Here is a 19,190-nt window from a genome sequence, read left to right as displayed (position 1 = left end):
GACTAAGGTTAAGACAATGTGAATTCAAGAGATGTGAAGAGGTACATGGGGCATAGAGACGTCAAGGGATATTCACATATATTAAGGGATACAATCCCAATCTACATCAAAATAAAATCATGTGTACTCTCTAATGAAATAATGGAATAAGCTTCTATATGGTCTATCCTTTCTCGCTATCATGTCTTCTTGCTCATTTACACACAGAGAGAGAGAGAGAGAGAGAGAGAGAGAGAGAGAGAGAGAGAGAGAGAGAGAGAGAGAGGAGCAACCCCAATTTCACAATTTGGTATTAGAGCACCATAGCTTGCCATATATCTCCTCTTTGATCCTAAGTAGGAGAAGAGGAAATTCTACATTTTGTAGGTAGCATATAGTAGAAGCATAGAAGCACATCTCTAAAGCATAATCCAATTGATCACTCAATGTGAAGTGAAGTGGTGCAACCAACCAATCAAAAGGAAACCTAGTTATAATGGTTTGAAAAGCATACAAAGGCAAACCCTCTATGTGATGGCAGTGTGGACATGGCTTAGAAGTCAAGCACAATCATGGCCCGTGCAAAGCCTCTTCTGGCAATATCTATTATAGGACTTGATCCACAAGTACTTAATAAAGCATGAGTACACCACAACAAACAAAGAGCACAACACCGTCTAGATTTGCACAAATGTAAAAGAAACTATTTATGGGAAAAACATTTATGTGGCTATGAGCATGCAGCTATACAACTGTGTTTATAACTGCGTATATGGCGACACCTATAGCAGTGTGTATAGCTACACATGACTATAGCCGAAGGCTATACACACTGCTATAGAGACATCTATAGCAGTGTGTATAGCTGCACACGACTATAGCCGAAGGCTATCTACAAAAAAAAAGGGGAAAGAATGGGAGAGAGATGTGGTGACTTGTGTCCCCAAATCTCTCCCCTATTCTATCCTTGACTTTTTTTTTAAAAATCACATTATTTAAACACTACTTAATCACATTTTTAAAAAAACTTAATCACATAAAACATAAAAAATAATTGCAATACAATGTCATGGATTATATTGCAAATTACATTCATAGTTGTTGCAAATTACATAAGGTATTCATGTCCATAAATGAAAAAAGATGAAGACATCAAAAACTTATTTAAATTTGTGCATCATCTTTGTCTTCATCTTCATCTTTGCCCACATCTTCACCACGTGCGCCACCACCTTTATCATCACTGTCACTTTCAACATTGTCTTCTTGTGTTAAATAGTGATTCAATACAAAAAAGTTAGCAAGAAGTAAAACAAGTTGGGTGATAATTAAAATTCAAGTTCAACTACTCACCAAGTTACCTTGCTGCGCTCGTTGGATATCCGCATCGGTGACCACTACCTCGTGTTTGGGCCACTCCCAAGTCTCAGCTTCGTTGTGCTGCTTTTGCAGTACTTTTTCTCTCAAGCCATTAGGGAGCGACCTACTACCCTTTCGTACAACAAATTACAACATGCATGAGATATGAAATCACGATGACAAATGAACTAGGCTTAGTGAAAAATGGCAAAGACAAATCTTACAAGTCATGCGAGCCAGCTTGCCTTTCCTTCGGATCCATACTTCGTCGCACCATCCTTCAATATTAGTTGACTCGCATGTGCCGCCTTTTGCTGAGGGTGTTGAGTACGTTCTATTATTGAGGATCTTTATCTGATTCATGTGATTCCTCACCTACTCATCGGAAAAATGCATGTGTGGTGGGTTTGGGAACTGCTCATACATGCACTACACCGCATACATGAAATCTCTATCCTTATGCTCTCCCCATGGTTTGAAGGCATATTTATAGGTTTGGTTGACTAATTGATAAAAGGTATAATAAAACCTCCATCCCATGTCCTCCATAAAAGGCATGCCCTCCTCATCAAGGGTATAGTAAATCATACCACCCTCCTTGGGCACATTGTATGTCGCCATAGGTGAAGGTGACCACACACCTCCCCCAAAACATCCACCGCACCCAGCTTGCCCACTACTAGATTGCTGATGACTCTGATAAGACCTTGAGCTATTACCACACCTGAGTGGCAATAATACATAAGCTTAATACATAGTTAATGCAATATTTATTTATATGTAAGTTTACGCATAATGCGTTAAGATTAATGCATTAAGCTTAACAAATTATGCATAAATCAATATTGCTTTAACTTATGTATTAAGCTTATGCATTATGAGCTATGTGTATGCGCTATGCATACACATATACATACATAGCTCATGATGCATAATGCAAAAAGTATAATGCATTATGCATAATACATAATAATGCACTTGTGCTTAATAATGCATAGTGCAATATAGAATGTATTAAGCTTAATAATACATAAAGCATTAAGCTTAATAATGCATAATACATAATGCATTACTGCATAATACAATAATTAGCTTAATGCATTATACATTAAGCTAATTATTATATAATACAATAATTAAGCTTAATAATGCATAATACATAATGCATTAATGCATAATATAAAATGCCGTAGTTGTGTCTAGTTCATCGCTCGCCAAAGAGTTTCTCCGCACCCACGACAGAGCCTTTGCAAGCCGGCCGCCTTTCGAGATATCGCGGCGCTTGCAGTATGGCCAGGACACGGCGCTCTCCTTGGGCCTATATGGCCCCCATTGGAGAGAAATGAGAAAGCTCTGCAGCCTGCAACTCTTCACTGCGACTAGGGTTCGCCAGTTCGAGTCTATCAGAACCCAAGAGATAAAGCTTCTCATGCAGCAGCTGGCAAAGCACGGGCATGCATCCCCTTTGAATCTCACACAGTGTGTGGAGAATATGATAGAGAACATCATATGCCGCATCCTCGTTAGGAAGAGCTTGTCCGACGTCGCCAACGCTGAGTTGGGAAGAGGCTTTAAAGATCTCATCCATGAAGCTACTGTTTTGTTCCAAAGGCCTGTTATTGGTGATGTTATACCTATACATAATGGACTTACTTGACCTTATGTTAAATTACAGGAGCTTCTTGCTGGTGGTATCGACACATCATCGGTTACTATAGATTGGGCAATGTCAGAGCTCTTGGTGAATCCACAAACTCTCGAAAAGGTTCGTGTTGAGGTGGATAGGGTGGTGGGAACTCAACGCTTGGTGGTGGAATCAGATTTACACAACCTACCATACATGAAGGGTGTGGTGAAGGAAACACTACGTTTGCACACTCCCCTGCCCCTTTTGATACCTCACATGTCAATAGAAGCTTGCAAAGTGGGACTCGGGTTTACCTTACCCAAAGATACACGATTGCTAGTAAATGTATGGGCGATAGGAAGGGACCCACATGTTTGGCAGGATCCACACACATTCATGCCTGAAAGATTCTTGAATAGTACCATGATTGATATGCGTGGGCAACACTTTGAGCTATTGCCTTTTGGAACAGGACGACGTAGCTGCCCTGGCATGCCCTTAGCTTTGCCCACAATCGAGCTCACAATTTCAAATCTTGTACACTGCTTTGATTGGAAGCTCATGACTGGCGACAGTGTGGACATGTCAGAGAAGTCAGGCACAGTCATGGGCTGTGTGAAGCCACTTCTAGCCATAGCTAGGACATGTTTTGATCCACAAGTACTCCATATCGCATGAGTAATATACCCATGTAGTAGTATAGTCCCTTATGATGTTTTTTTACCACCTTTATATGTAATGTTTTAACTTATGCCCATGGTTTTGTATTTACCTTTTATTTTCTCAATCAGATTATAAAAAATATGTATTCCTACTAACTTTTGATCACATTAACTGTAATATTTCTTATTTCAACATAGTTTACTTAGCATGACTATTTGGAGTATATACCTAAGACTATGTCTGAGATTGTCAGCCCTATCATGACAATGCTTTGGAGAATATACCTAAGACTATGTCTGAGATTATAAGCCTTCACATCCAAGAAGTCAATATTAGGTAATTTGGGAAAAATCTCACATTTTGGGAATCAATTACTCCATATAGTTTTGGACATATCTTAAACATACTAACTCCAAATTTGTCGGAGATCATAGATTTAGATTCTACTCTTCAACATCTTTCCGATGATATGTCACATGAGGGGGTTTTGACAAACTTTTGGACAAGTTCACCATGCTCCCATTTTTCAAATGGGAATGGGATTTTTCCCAAATTATCTAATATGGTGTTCAAGGAGTTTTTGTACATTTCATCCAACTTAGGTAATGTTATAAATGTACAAGGGTTTCCAATTTCATTAAAGAGGTCAAGGTGTTTGCAAATTTGTTTCAAAAATTATTCTTTTCAATAGCACTCATATGACACCAAGGGAATTCCTAAAATTGCAAAAATAAAATTCAAAGAGATGTTTCTTTTAATCTCCTAATTCACTACTATGGAATTAAGTCCCAATACCCCAATGGGTGTCTCAACATCTCAGCTAGTGTATACCTATGCAATAATGCTAAATAAATATTTACTAGCTTACTAAAAGAATATTGGCTAAGGATTTATTTTTAAAAATGATTTTTAACACTAGTTTGGTAGCTCGACATGACATAAATATGTCTTTCCAGGGGTTTTGTAAAGAAAATGTATCTTGTGAATAGGAGCAATATTTTAGTGTTTCTCTTCTAAAGCATGTCTTCATGTTGACTCATTATAAATTTCTCCTAAACCTTACATAGTATTTGAGAGATGAGAGAGGTTTTGCATGACAAAAAAAGAATTAATTTGATTAAATTTTCTTCTTAGAATCTCTTTTTAGTTGTTGAGTCTTTGACACCCAAAATACGATAATAGTGTGAGCTTATATGGTGATTTACTTTAGTTATACTAATAAATCAGTATATCCACTAAAGTAATTGATTAAGAATTCATATTGAAACATTTCAATTTAGTTAAAAAACAAGTTGATGGAAACATTTCAATTTAGTTAGAAAACAAATTGATGGTCTCAACTTTCAAAATTACATTGATATAACAAAACATCATATGTCATGGGACCTGAGATGATATAATATAGATAAGATCCTCCATGTGTGACATGAGCACTGCTCATCACCTATCTCACAAACGTGAACACAATAGTTTCTCCAATTAATTTCCTTCACTAAAATTAATGCTGATATGAAATGTTGACACGAATACAACATACACTCACAACTTGTTTCACTGCAATGAGAGTATTATTATACACATCATCTAGCATGGCGTGAATTACCATTTGTTACACTTAAATTAGCATGGCACATCAATTGCATAAACCACTTGTTACATTGCGGCCGTGTGTAGTTGTCTAGTATAGTCCACTTGTCTCACTTTGACCACAATACAATCATCAAGCATGGCACTACTTGTTACACGTCAACAAAATACACCCATCAAGCATGGTCTCAAGATATACCAATAATACAAGGTTAATGTGGAGTCACCCACGATACCAATTCACTAGGATGGCACACAAGCGTCCGAGCATCCCCGTTCAGCTAATGTGTGGACATTATATAATGTCGCTCTTGCTTAGATAAGCAACTAACCTTACTTGTGTGTTTGTTTGTGAGCAAAGGAGATCATTGTCTTACCATATACAAATTCTAGTATCTTTTCTAGTTATGACAAAGAGACATTGTATCAAGGACTTCTGTGTAATAAATTCTAGTGTCCCATACCACCAAAAATTATCCCACATAAATCTGGAGATAAGTATACATGAGAATCCTTCAGACAGGATTAACCTTCTGTCCCATACCACAAGACTAATACATAGTGAAAAAATCATAAAGTATAGTTCAAGATGGAAGGGCCAGTTCCTCCAACAAGAAGTTCTACTTTTGATGCATAAAACCTCTCCTTGAAAGTTACAAAATGTCTTAAATAAAAGTAATTATAAAAATAATCAAATGAAATTAATATATTACCTCAAGAGTCAGAGTAGTAGTCATAGTAGAAGTCTTCTGCATCGTCAAATTTTCGTCATTTTTTTTGTAAAATACTTTGAGAAGCGGTAATTTAAGAATTACAAAAGTAACTAACTTATGTGATTTTGAAGTAACTAAATTTGCTCTTGAATGGTTGAGGCTATAGGATTCATGATGAAAGAGAGATGTAGAAAGGTAAATGTTGCAAATTTTAAATGTAGAAATGAAAAGGTAAAGAGAGATGTAGAAAGGCAAAGGTCACAAATTTTAAATGTAGAAATGAAAATTTACAATACATAGCTCATCTAATACGCGGCCGAGTAATGAGGTGTCGTCTCGACATGATTGAGTTTGAAGAGTTGGAAAAATATTCGAAGTAGAGCTCATATAGTGGCAAAATAATTTGTTGATGTTGAATAATCAACAAATAACCATGGTTCCAAAAGTCTTCAACAAAAACTTGAGAATATTTCCCAAGAAATACATCCAATGTAGAAGATCACTCCTACGCCCAAACAATCCAAGTAATAACGTGCTGAAAAAGTCTTCAAAAGAGTCGTAAAGTTTTGTAGAAGAATTATCCATTAAAATTGTTGTCCCCTTGCTGCTGAATCTTGGGTTTTGTAGTAGAAAGAGTGAAAATTTTGGAAAGGTTCTCTACGTCTTTCTTTGTGACTATATGAAAGCTTTTTGAAGCTTTAAGAAATTTAAGCTTTAGCTTATGAAAGACATAATATTTTAAATCTTAAAGAAGTTATAATATTTTAAAAGCTTTTAAAAATGAGCCTTTAAGCTTTATCACTTAAAAGCATAAACTTTATAATAAGCTTATCCATGGCAGCTAAAATAAACCGTGCTGCATGCAGCTGTGAGAAAGCATGAAGAACGCCATTGCTACTACCGTCGTCTAGTGATGGAAGGGAGAGAAAAAGAAAACCCACCAGCCAATGCGCCATCCCCACTCGTGGATGGAGGAAAAGAAGGAAAAATTAAATTAAGAAAAATAAAATGAAAAGGAATTTTCTTGGTTCTTCAAGGAAAAGAAACCACCAATGCAATGTTGATTTTGAAGAAGGGGAAAAGAAAAATCAATATGAGCCTCCATTATAGTTTTCAAGCATACACAATGTAGCAATTCAATGTAGCAATTCTGTGATTAGGCCCTTGGTCTCCTCAATGTGTTGATTACATCCACACTAATGGATTATGGAGAGGATTAAGATTCATGAAAGTGGTTTTGGTAAGAAGGGTGGTTTCTATTCAAAAAGAGTGGTTTTTTGCATAAAGGTGGCTTAAAACCTCATCCCTCGATCCAATGGCTCAGAAATTTCCCATAAACCTTCCAATATTTATCCACGAGTGGAAATTTTGGTAAGGTTCTCTCTATCTTTCTTTGTGACTATATGAAAGCTTTTTGAAGCTTCAAGAAATTTAAGCTTTCGCTTATGAGTGACATAAGCTTTTAAAGCTTGAAGTAGTTATAAACTTTTAAAGCTTATAGAAATAAGATTTTAATTTATAAAGCTTTCGCTTATGAGTGACATAAGCTTTTAAAGCTTGAAGTAGTTATAAACTTTTAAAAGCTTATAGAAATAAGCTTTTAAGCTTTATCACTTAAAAGCTTAAACTTTATAAAATAAACTTCTCCACATTAGCTAGAACAAACTATTATACACACAGCTATGAGAAAGAAACAAAGAAGAAGAACGACATCGCTACCACTATCGCCTCTACTGATGGAAGGGAGAGAAAAATAAAAACTATCAACCAATTCGTAATCCTCGCCTATGGATGGAGGAAGGGAGGATACATTAAATTAAGAAAAATAAAATGAAAATGAATTTTCTTTGTTCTTCAAGGAAAAGAAACTACCAACGCAGCGCTGATTTTGAAGAAGGGGAAAAGAAAAATCAAGAGCCCTACATTATAGTTTTTGAGCATACATAGTGCTTAGGAATTCTAAGATTAGGCCCTTGATCTCCTCAATGTGCTGATTCCATCCATACTCATGGATTATGAAGAGGATTAAGATTCATGAAAGTGGTTTTGGGAAGTAAAAGAGTGGTTTATATTCCAAAATTGTCGTTTTCTCCATAAAAGTGTCTTAAAACCTCATTCCTTGATTCAATGGCTCAAACATTTCCCATAAACCTTCCAATCTTTTTCCATGAGTCCTTAAGCATTTATCTTCTTTATCCTCTAGATTTTTGTGAGCTTCTCCCTATTCTTCAAGTCCAAGTACCACTCTCACGGGACCTGATGTACTTTTTGAAGAATTAATCATAACTCACATATACATCAAGTATTAAAGCATAGACTTGAATTAAATTGACAACATTGAAGCATAGTATAAAATAAAACAAGAGATAGAGTCGACATCACACCAGTGACACACTATTGGGTGCAATCTTCCCCCTCATGCACACTACGAGATGATATAATATAGATAAGATCCTACATATGCAACATGCACACTGCCCGTCACCTATCTCATAAATGTAAACACATTAGTTATTCCAATTAATTGCCTTCTCTATAATTAAGCCTAATGTAAAATGTTGATAGGCACAAATACAACATGCATTCACCACTTGTTTCACTATGATGAGAGTATCATTACGAATAACACTAGGTAACTAGTATTTAATGCGGAGTCACCCATAATACCACTTCACTAGAATGCCACACCATCGTCTGGGCATCCTCCTTAAGCTAAAGGGTGGACATTGTGTAACATCATATATGAAACCTTACTTATATTTGGATCATCTAGTGGAAAACTTATGAAAACAATGCTTATTATTATATAAAATGACTAGATATTCCATTCAATCTCTTATGATATGTTTAAAAATGTATAAAGCAGTCTCTTAGTGAAGTAATGAATATGGTTTAAAATTTGTAAACTTTCATCCAAAACAAAGTGCTTAAAAGGATAGATGTATATGTGATTAAAAGGATAGATGTATATGTGATTAGCTCTCATAAAATACACCAGCAAAGCATAACATTATACAAAACATGTATGCAAGATTTAGTTCTTGTCTATGACTATTGGATTAGCTATAAAAATCCTCAAGGCTAAATTTTTTTGAGATAGCAAGATGTCTTAGAATTTCCATTAAGACCTAAATTTTGGACTTCTAATTACTTTTTGAGCCTAAGATGGATTATATTACACTATAGATATGTTTGTGAACCAATGCACAAAGCAATAAGAAATTGGCTAATCAAAGTCTTTGATTCAAATATAGTCCAAAAAACTATGTATTACGATTGTAACTGAGCCTATGAATTCTTATGGATTTGAAAAGTCTATAGGTAATCAATGTGATCCTAAAAAAATCAAAAATTTTCTTCATTATATACTTGATGATATGAAAAAGGAAACCTTTGTTTTCCACTATCCATGTGTTCCAAATAATTCCATAAAGTTGGTCACTAATGAGGACATAACTATGTCCATGGAGAAATTTTTGTCTTATTGCCAAACTAGTGTTGATTAAAGAGATTTAGTTATAAATTTGGTATTCGGTATACACTCTTGAAAACTTAAAACTATGTCTTGAGTTCCATTTTTGTAGTACTACAAACTCAAATTACTTCAAATTGTAGGAATATAAATCCATATTTGATTCTGGGTCCCTATGTGTGCATGCACACACTCTTTTGTGTGTGTTTGTGTGTATGTGTATGTGTTCGTGTGTATGTGTATGTGTTCGCATGCATGCATGTGTGTGTGTGTGTGTGTTAGAGAGAGAGAGAGCACTTAGTTTGCAAAATGGATGTGACAAGTTCATGTGCATGCTAGAGGCGCATGTGTGTGCAAGTGTGTGTGTATACATGTGTGTGCATGTGTGCGTGTGTATGTTTATATGTGTGTTTGCATGTGTATGTGAGTGTGTGTGTGTGTGTGTGTGTGTGAGAGAGAGAGAGAGAGAGAGAGAGAGAGACAGAGAGAGAGAGAGAGAGACAGAGAGAGAGAGAGAGAGAGAGAGAGAGAGAGAGGAAAGAGAGACATATACCATAAAGAAATAACTTGGATGAAGGTTAGTTTTTGAACTGGCTATCACAAACGAAGGTTTCAGAACACCTTGCCATGTTCACAAAGACTTCTGAAAGGTCTTTGTGTACATGAAACATGACACATGCATGTTTATGCATCTATACATGAGGAATCTGCCTCTCTCTCTCTCTCTCTCTCTCTCTCTCTCTCTCTCTCTATTTGTGTGTATGTGTCACACACATACACACAAATAAATATCTATATTTTTAAGCACTTAGTGTGCACCAAATTTGAATGATCAACCAATTATATTTTTGAGAGGATAAGCTATTAAAAAAGTAAATGGAAATAAAGGCATTTTTTAAGCGATAGAAAACTAAATTAAAGAAGGAAACTATTGGCATTATACCAGACCTATCATGATTAGAATCTTTAGGAATGTCTTACCATAAAGAAAACAATACAAATAACACAAATTAGATTCTAAAAACCTACAATGGATATTTTAAGACCAAAGAAACTTAAATGGATATTTTAAGACCTAAGAAACCTAAAATGGATATTTTAAAACCTAAACAAAGCTTTACATATGAAGTTTAAAATGGTGGTCCTATTAAGCTCCATGCCTTCCACTACAAGAGGATAATGGTATAGCCGCACAATGTACTGCATGCAAGATGATTTTTTTCCAGTATATGGCTATACACACAACTATACATGTGGCTACTATCACAGCTATATATAAGGCTATGGCCACGTCATGTATAGTCGTACATACTATTAAAAATTAATTCTCTTGTGTGGTGCACATCTTTTCTTTACCACTATTTTCTCCCAAAACTTACGCTAAACTCGTTTCCTTCCTCCTTCATCTTCCATACCTCAAGTATCTCAAGTATGAAACTTATTCTCTCCTTCATTTATGTGCTTTCATCTCCGAAAGCATAAGTTATTTTAGTATTAAATGCATTTGTTTCTCTCTAATATGCCTATGTATGCTCGAGGCATATATGGATATTAGAGCATACATAGAGTATGCATAACTCTAATTTGCATGCATAGAGGCTCTATGCAGACAAGTTAGAGCATGCATAACTCCAATATGCATGTATAGAGACTATTTATACTCTATGCATGCTCTACATATGCATGTATAGAGACTATTTATACTCTATGCATGCTCTACCCATGCTCTAATATGCATGCATAGAGGCTCTATGAATCCAAATTAGAGCATGCATAACTCTAATATGTATGTATAGATCTTATGTATGTTCTATGCATGCTCTATGTATACTCTAATATGCATTCATAGAGGCTTCTATACATGCTCTATGCATTCATAGAGGCTTCTATACATGCAAATTAGAGCATCCATAGCTCTAACATGCATGCATATTTCCTTTGGGCCACATGGCATTGTATACCTTATACTACCACCAACACCAAATGAAATCCATTTATGATATTGAATAATCATATCATGAGATTCTACTTGAAAAAAAAAGATGTAGAGGCACACGTACATGAGGCTCGCATCCTCTTGCATTCTCCCAGTATTCTTCTGTCACCGTCTGATCTCCATGTTCTTCGACCTTTTCCATTTCTTCATAAATCCAATCAATGGTAAAATATTTTGGAAGTGATGCAAGCTTCAAAGGAAACGGCAAGCCTCTCGATTGCATTGTAAACTATCTTCTCTCCTCCATTATAGTTTCTCCTCACCTCTTGATACCTTGCTGCCCACCTCTTCATAACTTCACTATTGAGAATACAAAATGTATTCTCCTTCTTCAACATTGATGTGTCCATTCTCCTTGATCTTCCTTTTCTTTATGGTACGTGGGACACCATGCTCTCTCATCCTCATTACTTCATAATTGTGGCATTGTGGGATCCACTCGAGAGAGGTACTCTAAAATATGAACACATGATTCTTTAAATAACCAACCCTTTGCTATACTTCCTTTTGTCCTAGCTCTTTGCCTAACAAAATCCTCTATGGTCTTCATGAAGTTCTCAAGCAAGAACATCCACTGAGCATGCAGAACACCGCACACGGACACTTCATCTATCAAGTGTACCACGAGATATAATTGACTAGTGAGGATAGTTCTTGGCAGGTTTTTCTCTATCATGCACACTGTCTCCACTACCATTACTCGGGCTGCATTAATAGATGGATGGATATCCTTGGAACTCATGTACCTATGATGGAGTTGAGTCCATTTAATTAGCATGACATGTCTACAAACTAGTGTAATAATAAAATAAAGCCATTTTAGAATTTTACTTTTTCATACCTCATCATCGCCCCCTTTTTGTAGATGGCCTCGCACACTTTTTGATCTCTCCACACCTGCTATTGCATATGGGAAAAATGAACTATGTAACACAAAACATTGTCATTGCTCCAACCATACATGGTTTGCAAGTTTAGTAACCCCAAGATTGCGCAAAGGGTGAAGTATGTACACCCCTCATATAGTGGAGTGCAAGCGGCTTGTCGCACAACTGATCTTCGTCAAGTTTGGTTTCAGGCTCCTCATCTTTTTCTTTCTCAAAGAAGTCATCAATCATCTTTTCCATGCCCAAATATTCATTGACTTCATGTGCCATTGATGGACTCCAATCCACAGAGTAATGACACATAGACTCCGTCATTCTACAACATGTGTCCTCCTTGTCCTCATCCCAAAAAACATGGACTACCTTATGAATACCTAAATCATGTGCATAAGAACATGAGATAGTGGATATATACACTCACTAAACTCTCTAGACACCGTACATCTTCGAATCCGATGTAATCTTGCACATGCCTTATTGTCATTTGTAATAAATCCAAAATTGCTCCCTTGCATCTCACATAGACATGGAATCTTCTAATGTAACCACTCATTCCCACTTTGCATGGGTGTCGTGTCATCATTAGAAGAAGAAGGCATAAACAATCATCTATCCATGGTGGGCACATGGTTGTCAACATCCAGAATACAATTTAAGTGTATGAACACTCCATTCCATTTCATTAAACAGAAAGCTAGCTCTTTGGAATCTACAAAAATAGCTCTCTTGAAATTTTTCTCAGTACGTGACCATGGACATGGCCATACCCATGCCCATAGTTGTGTACTAGGAAAAGAAATTGGATACCTCCTTCCCACGCACTGCGTTGCGTGCTTTCGCTTTCTCGATTCCTCTCCTCCTTCACATGCTTTTACAAGTAGACCTTATCTAAGCTATGGCTTCCTATGCTTCCTTGCCCTTCATGAGTCCTTTTCCTCTTCTCTCTTCATAAGCCCTCCCTTTCCCTTCACAAGTCCTTCTCCTCTTCTCCTTTCACAAGCCTTCCCTCACCATCACAAGCCCTTCTCCTCTTCTCCCTTCACAAGTCCTCCCTCACCCACTACAACAAAAAGTAGGGTTAGCGAGACAATGGCTATAGCATGGCTAGGGTGTAAGCGGCCTCGCTATTTTTGGGACGCTATAACCATCGTTATATCCAATGTTATAACCATCGCTATATCCCACGCTGTTTTCGTTGCTTAGCGACGTTAAAAACATCAGCGTCGCTATTTTTTTTTGCTCAGTAGTAGCGTTGTTAAAATATTAGTGTCGCTATTTACACTGCTCAGCGGCACTAATAAAAAAATCAACGTCACAATTTTCGTCGCTCAGTGACGTTGATAAAAAAACATTAGCATCGCTATTTTCGCCGCTCATCGGTGCTGTAAATTTTTTTGGGAGGAAGATTGGGGCTAATGTCCCAATCTACCACAAAAAAAAAATCAATATATTGAGAATAATTCTAATTTGTACAAATAGACATATCAACATATTAACATACAAAACGAAACATAGTAACTCCTGAAATGTTAATTGTATTGAATCCCAAACCCCATAAAAGGAGAGTTACATCCAAAATGCCATAACAAGTGAGTTACATTGAGTATGAAGTTTCACGACATTAAACACAACTTAATGCATTATTACAATAAGCTTTATGCAATAATGCATTAAGCATAAGCATAAGCATACATTTTCAACTCTTCATCTTATGTGAGCATTTACTCATTTTTGGATACCCAAAATATCTCATATTTTTGATATTACTCATAGTTTCTTACTAATAAACCTTGTACATAGTCAACTCTTCATCTTATGTGAGCATTTACTCATTTTTGGGTATCTTCTTTTACAAATTGGATTTATCTCCTCCCTACACATGGATTGATGCTATTGGCCCATAGGAACCTTAATTGGACCATAATCCAAAAATTTCTGAAAATCTAGACCCTTAGGCTAAGGTCCTTTATACCCATTTCCAATTAATTCCAATTGCACATTAGAAAGTTCTTTTTGAATTCCTGTTTCAGGGGAATTCATTTTAATAATATGAGAAATTTTTCTATCTAAAAATATTCAAAATCTGAATATTCTCTCTCTAGAATATTTTCTCTCTCTATGATAAAACGGTTAGAAACAAGATCTTTTATATTTCTGAAGAGGGGATTGATTACAGGGGAAGATGGTGGACATCTTGAGAGGCTGGGGAGGAATCTTACATTCTCTCCCACTTGAAAAATGCGAGATGCCCTCATCTCGCAAACTGGGGATAATTTCGCAAGATGTACGAATATGAGACTGAGAGAAATTTTTTAATTAAGATTAACCACCAAGAAAAGTCTCAAAGAGAGCAAGACTCAAGACAAGAACAAGATTTTAACTTTATTCATTCTTGGAATATATACAGTAAAGATAGAAGAACTTTTTACACTTTCATAAGCCCGTCCATCATATGGTCACAAAAGCAGCACTCACAAGTTGCACACGTATAAGGTAATTCATCTATGGGATTAATTCGGCCGGTTATTGCAGCACCTATCTCACTGGTATGAGGTGACCTATTAAAAGGATCTCTGAGAGGCAAGCCAAAAACGGGATAAAGGCATATCTTCTGATGAGGAAGAAAACACGCCAGTAAGAAGACCCGCTCAGAAAACCCAACATGTCTTGATCTCATCACGCAATAGTATCGGGGACCCAAACCCAAAGCTTCAATAACCATAGCCAGACGGACATTATTATGAAAGTGCTGCTAACCCCACGGTGTTACCCTAGTTATGTCTTGATAGGTCTGCCATTTGGTCTGAGCTACAGAAGTTCCCAAGTGAGGGAAAAGTGAGCGCTCATACAGTTCTATAAAATCCTTCTTCACAGACTCACTTGCGTCTTAAAGGTGAGAAATCATCACGGATAAAACCAATTCCTGCTGCCAAGCCATAAAGGAGATTAAGAAAGAAAGGAGATCGATGGAAGTAAGATTACTGCGAGTGACAAGTAAGAGTTACGACTTATATAAAGAAGAAACTAGCGTAACCTAGAAGCCACCGGGGTATCTTGCCACTGAAGTTTTACCGTCTCTCCATGATTTGGGTTTGGCACAAATTTCTATAGAAGGCATTAAGAACTTTGAGATGAGGAGATAAAAGAAGTTCATAGGCTAAGTCACCTACTTTCTTTGGTCCACAATATCTGGGGGATAACTACTTATACTCTCCAAGAGATAAAGAACTTCTTTTGGTCCGTACTCAAATGAAGACCATATCTGCTTCTTGGAATTCTCTGACTGTCCTCTTCTTATCTGTATACTGTTTCTGTCGATCCTGGATAGCTTTTATATCTTTATGAATTGCCTGCATCTGTTGCTCTATGTCGTCAAGCATTTGACTGGTTATCTCGACCCTAATCAATGGGTCGGACCTAGTTAATGGAGTTAAGCAATCTTGTCTGAGAAGACGGACCCTGATTAGATTGGTATGAAGGAATTGGTCTCTCAATTTGGGTTCTTGACTTCCCTGTGCCCTTGTCATGGCAGGAGTCGGGCAGTCTTTTAACTGATGACCAAAACCTTGGCATCCAAAACACCAGTTCTCACTTCTGAACTCATTGTTCTGAATCCTTAAAACAGGTGGGCTCCTGATAAGGTATTCTGGGGAAAGTGTCTTCCCTTTTTAAACAGAATCTTCTTTTATTTTAGAGAGGGAATAATTTTAAGATCAGAAAGGGAGATTCTTACTCCTGTATACCTCGAAGGTTGGGGGAGGAATCTTACATTCTACCCCACTTAAAAAGGTGCGAGATGTCCTCATCTAGCAAAGTAGAGGACAACTCTTTTTCTTAAGATCCAATTTATTCTGGGGTTCCTTATATTCTGGTCAACCCAACAGAATACTGGGATAAATATTCCTTATATAGAACTCATCATTAAATAGCAATTCATTTAGATCATATCATTCATACGATAACGGTCCATTAGACCGAAAAATTTCCTTCTGAACATTTCTCTACGGGAATTTCAGTTAAGTAAGTTCTCAATTTATCATCCCTTAACTTGATCTACCGTGTCGTGTTAACAGTAGCAATTTGACAGCACCATCCACTAATCTCATAGTGATTTGCTGAAATCATTAATCATCATTCTAGTTATGAATATCATCACAGGGACTCGTCCCATTCATCCTCATTGTGGTTTCGCTCAGGTTATTATATTTCAACTAAATTTCAGAAATCATCATTTTTCAATCAGAATCCAATTCAATTCATGAGTTCTCAAACAGAATTAAAAATCATATCAACCACATTCGAATTCATTTACTGGATAGCATTAATGCTTATAATTTCAAGTCTTAGATTTACTCGTATATACTGCCAGTAAAGAGCTGCAGTTTTACCCTCGGTATAAACGGGTAGTCATGATACTTGGAACTATAAGATAGATACCATCATGTCTAGGTCTCAAGCAAGTCAAGGTTCCATACAATTGCGGTACTTCCATTTGAAGACCCAATTACTAACTTACGAATTTTTAGTTTGAATATCAATTTGTATGAATTATATCACACAATTACAACCTTTTTGTGCTTCTTGATAAATTTTTGACATATTTGGCTTCTCAGTTGATCTTTATTATCCAATTCGTTGTGATACCAACTGTGAGATAGCTGTGATACCAACTGTGAGATCCCTGTCCCCACCGCGCAACAGATTCGGATGCTAGCAGCGGAAGTAGCACATCTTGCGCGGGCCAGGGTCCCACACTCCGGGCCTCGCCCACAGATATCCGGACAAGAGACTAATCCGTCGGTTTTTCCAAAACCGAACCCGGAAAAACTTCCTACACACGAAAAGCTCGGGCGATTCCACCAGGATAACTCTTTACTCTAACGTAGTCAAGACCATTACTGATCAAGCTGATCTGACTGCATCTATAAAGATACTTGGTCAGATCAAGGAAGAAACTTGCACTTGGATCATTGGGATCAATGCTTTTTTCCCCATCAAGAGGCACAGCCGTTGATTCCTATCCATAAAACAATTACTATCCGGGATTTACTTTATCTATCGTAATAACAGAATTTGAGTCTCGGTTTATGGATCCATCAGTCCAGCCTAACACCATCCAGTCCCATGGGTTAGCCAACCGCCCAACCACTGTAGTAATGGGACCCAATTAAGAATTTGGTTAGGTTTTGTCCCAGGTACCAAGGAAAAGAGTTCCAAGGCCCCCTAGCCGGAAGTTCATGCAAACATAAAACTAGTCACACCACTTACACACCCAATATGAAATTGCCTTTTTCTTAGCATCAGCTAACTTTAAAACAATCCTTTAATGAAACCATTATGTCACTGATGACAATCATCAAAGTCTTTGGTTGAATCCTTATTTCTAGTCATTCATTCATCGGTATACTTATGGCATCATTGGCAACCAGAACGCTCACCACCTGTTCACTCAGGGGCCTTTTCCATAGTTCCTAGCTCATAGTAACCGGCAATATATTCATATAATAGAATGGAATCTCCATGGAAGATCAGCAAGATCCGACCCACAGATCCATATAAAAGAGCCATGGACTCATCCGTTGCGGACCAGCAAGGTCAATCAACCAGATCCATGCCCGGTTTTAGAAAACAATTCTTATTCTTTATTCTAATATCTTCCATGACGCACGTGTGGGTATCTTTGGCAACCCAGAGCCTGAGCACCGTATGGTAAGCACCCTCTAGGATCCTTCGCAACAAGTGACCTAGCGCTTCACTCATAGGCCGCTTCCTTGGTCCCTCATCCACCGTACCGGAAGCTCACCATTTAAATCAAACTGAGGCTGGTCAAGACCTCGGTCGACCTTGCTACGCGAGACGTCCTCCATTGACTCTCCGTCAGAAGTTGCAACTTTAACAGTTAGGTCTTCATGACCTTAATCCACAAGACAATCAAAATGCTTCCCTAGCATTCTTGACGTAAAACAGTCATTTACAAACAGTCACAAAATACAGTTTCTATATCGAACTCTCATCTTACCACATTATCCCCCCTCAACTTACGAATTTGCTGAGATCATTAATCATCATTCTAGTTAATGAATATCATCACAGGGACTCGTCCCATTCATCCTCATTCTGGTTTCGCTCAGGTTATTATATTTCAACTAAATTTCAAAAATCATCATTTTTCAATCAGAATCCAATTCAATTCATGAGTTCTCAAACAGAATTAAAAATCATATCAACCACATTCGAATTTATTTACTGGATAGCATTAATGCTTATAATTTCAAGTCTTAGATTTACTCGTATATACTGCCAGTAAAGAGCTCCAGTTATACCCTCGGTATATACGGGTAGTCATGATACTTGGAACTATAAGATAGATACCATCATGTCTAGGTCGCAAGCAAGTCAGGGTTCCATACAATTGCGGTACTTCCATTTGAAGATCCAATTACTAACTTATGAATTTTCAGTTTGAATATCAATTTGTATGAATTATATCACACAATTACAACCTTTTTGTGCTTCTTGATAAATTTTTGACATATTTGGCTTCTTAGTTGATCTTTATTAGCCAATTCGCTCTGATACCAACTGTAAGATCCGTGTCCCCACCGCGCAACAGATTCGGATGCTAGCAGCGGAAGTAGCACATCTTGCGCGGGCCAGGGTCCCAAACTTGGGGCCTCGCCTACGGATATCCGGACAAGAGACTAATCCGTCGGTTTTTCCAAAACCGAACCCGAAAAAACTTCCTACACCCGGAAAGCATGGGTGATTCCACCAGGATAACTCTTTACTCTAACGTAGTCAAGACCATTACTGATCAAGCTGATCTGACTGCACCTATAAAGATACTCGGTCAGATCAAGGAAGAAACTTGCACTTGGATCATTGGGATCAACGCTTTTTTCCCCAT

At 37.2% G+C, this 19,190-nt stretch overlaps 1 protein-coding gene across 1 annotated transcript in view; it reads left to right on the top strand.

Annotated features, from left to right (window-relative positions):
• Positions 1 to 1,567: 1,567 nt before the first annotated feature.
• The window catches only part of LOC147606082 (cytochrome P450 71AU50-like), a 31,128-nt gene continuing 13,505 nt past the window's right edge, over positions 1,568 to 19,190 (top strand). Inside the window, exons 1-3 of the mRNA XM_086792900.1 lie at positions 1,568 to 1,665; positions 2,542 to 2,965; positions 3,014 to 3,625. Coding sequence (XP_086649026.1) covers positions 1,568 to 1,665; positions 2,542 to 2,965; positions 3,014 to 3,625 — 1,134 coding nt within the window. The remainder of the gene's footprint in view (positions 1,666 to 2,541; positions 2,966 to 3,013; positions 3,626 to 19,190) is intronic.

Source organism: Cibotium barometz, chromosome 58 (assembly GCF_041138505.1).
Source record: "Cibotium barometz isolate CiBa-2024 chromosome 58, ASM4113850v1, whole genome shotgun sequence".
NCBI lineage: Eukaryota > Viridiplantae > Streptophyta > Polypodiopsida > Cyatheales > Cibotiaceae > Cibotium > Cibotium barometz.
Note: the sequence above shows the minus strand (reverse complement) of the source record. Positions and strands in the feature narration are given on the sequence as shown.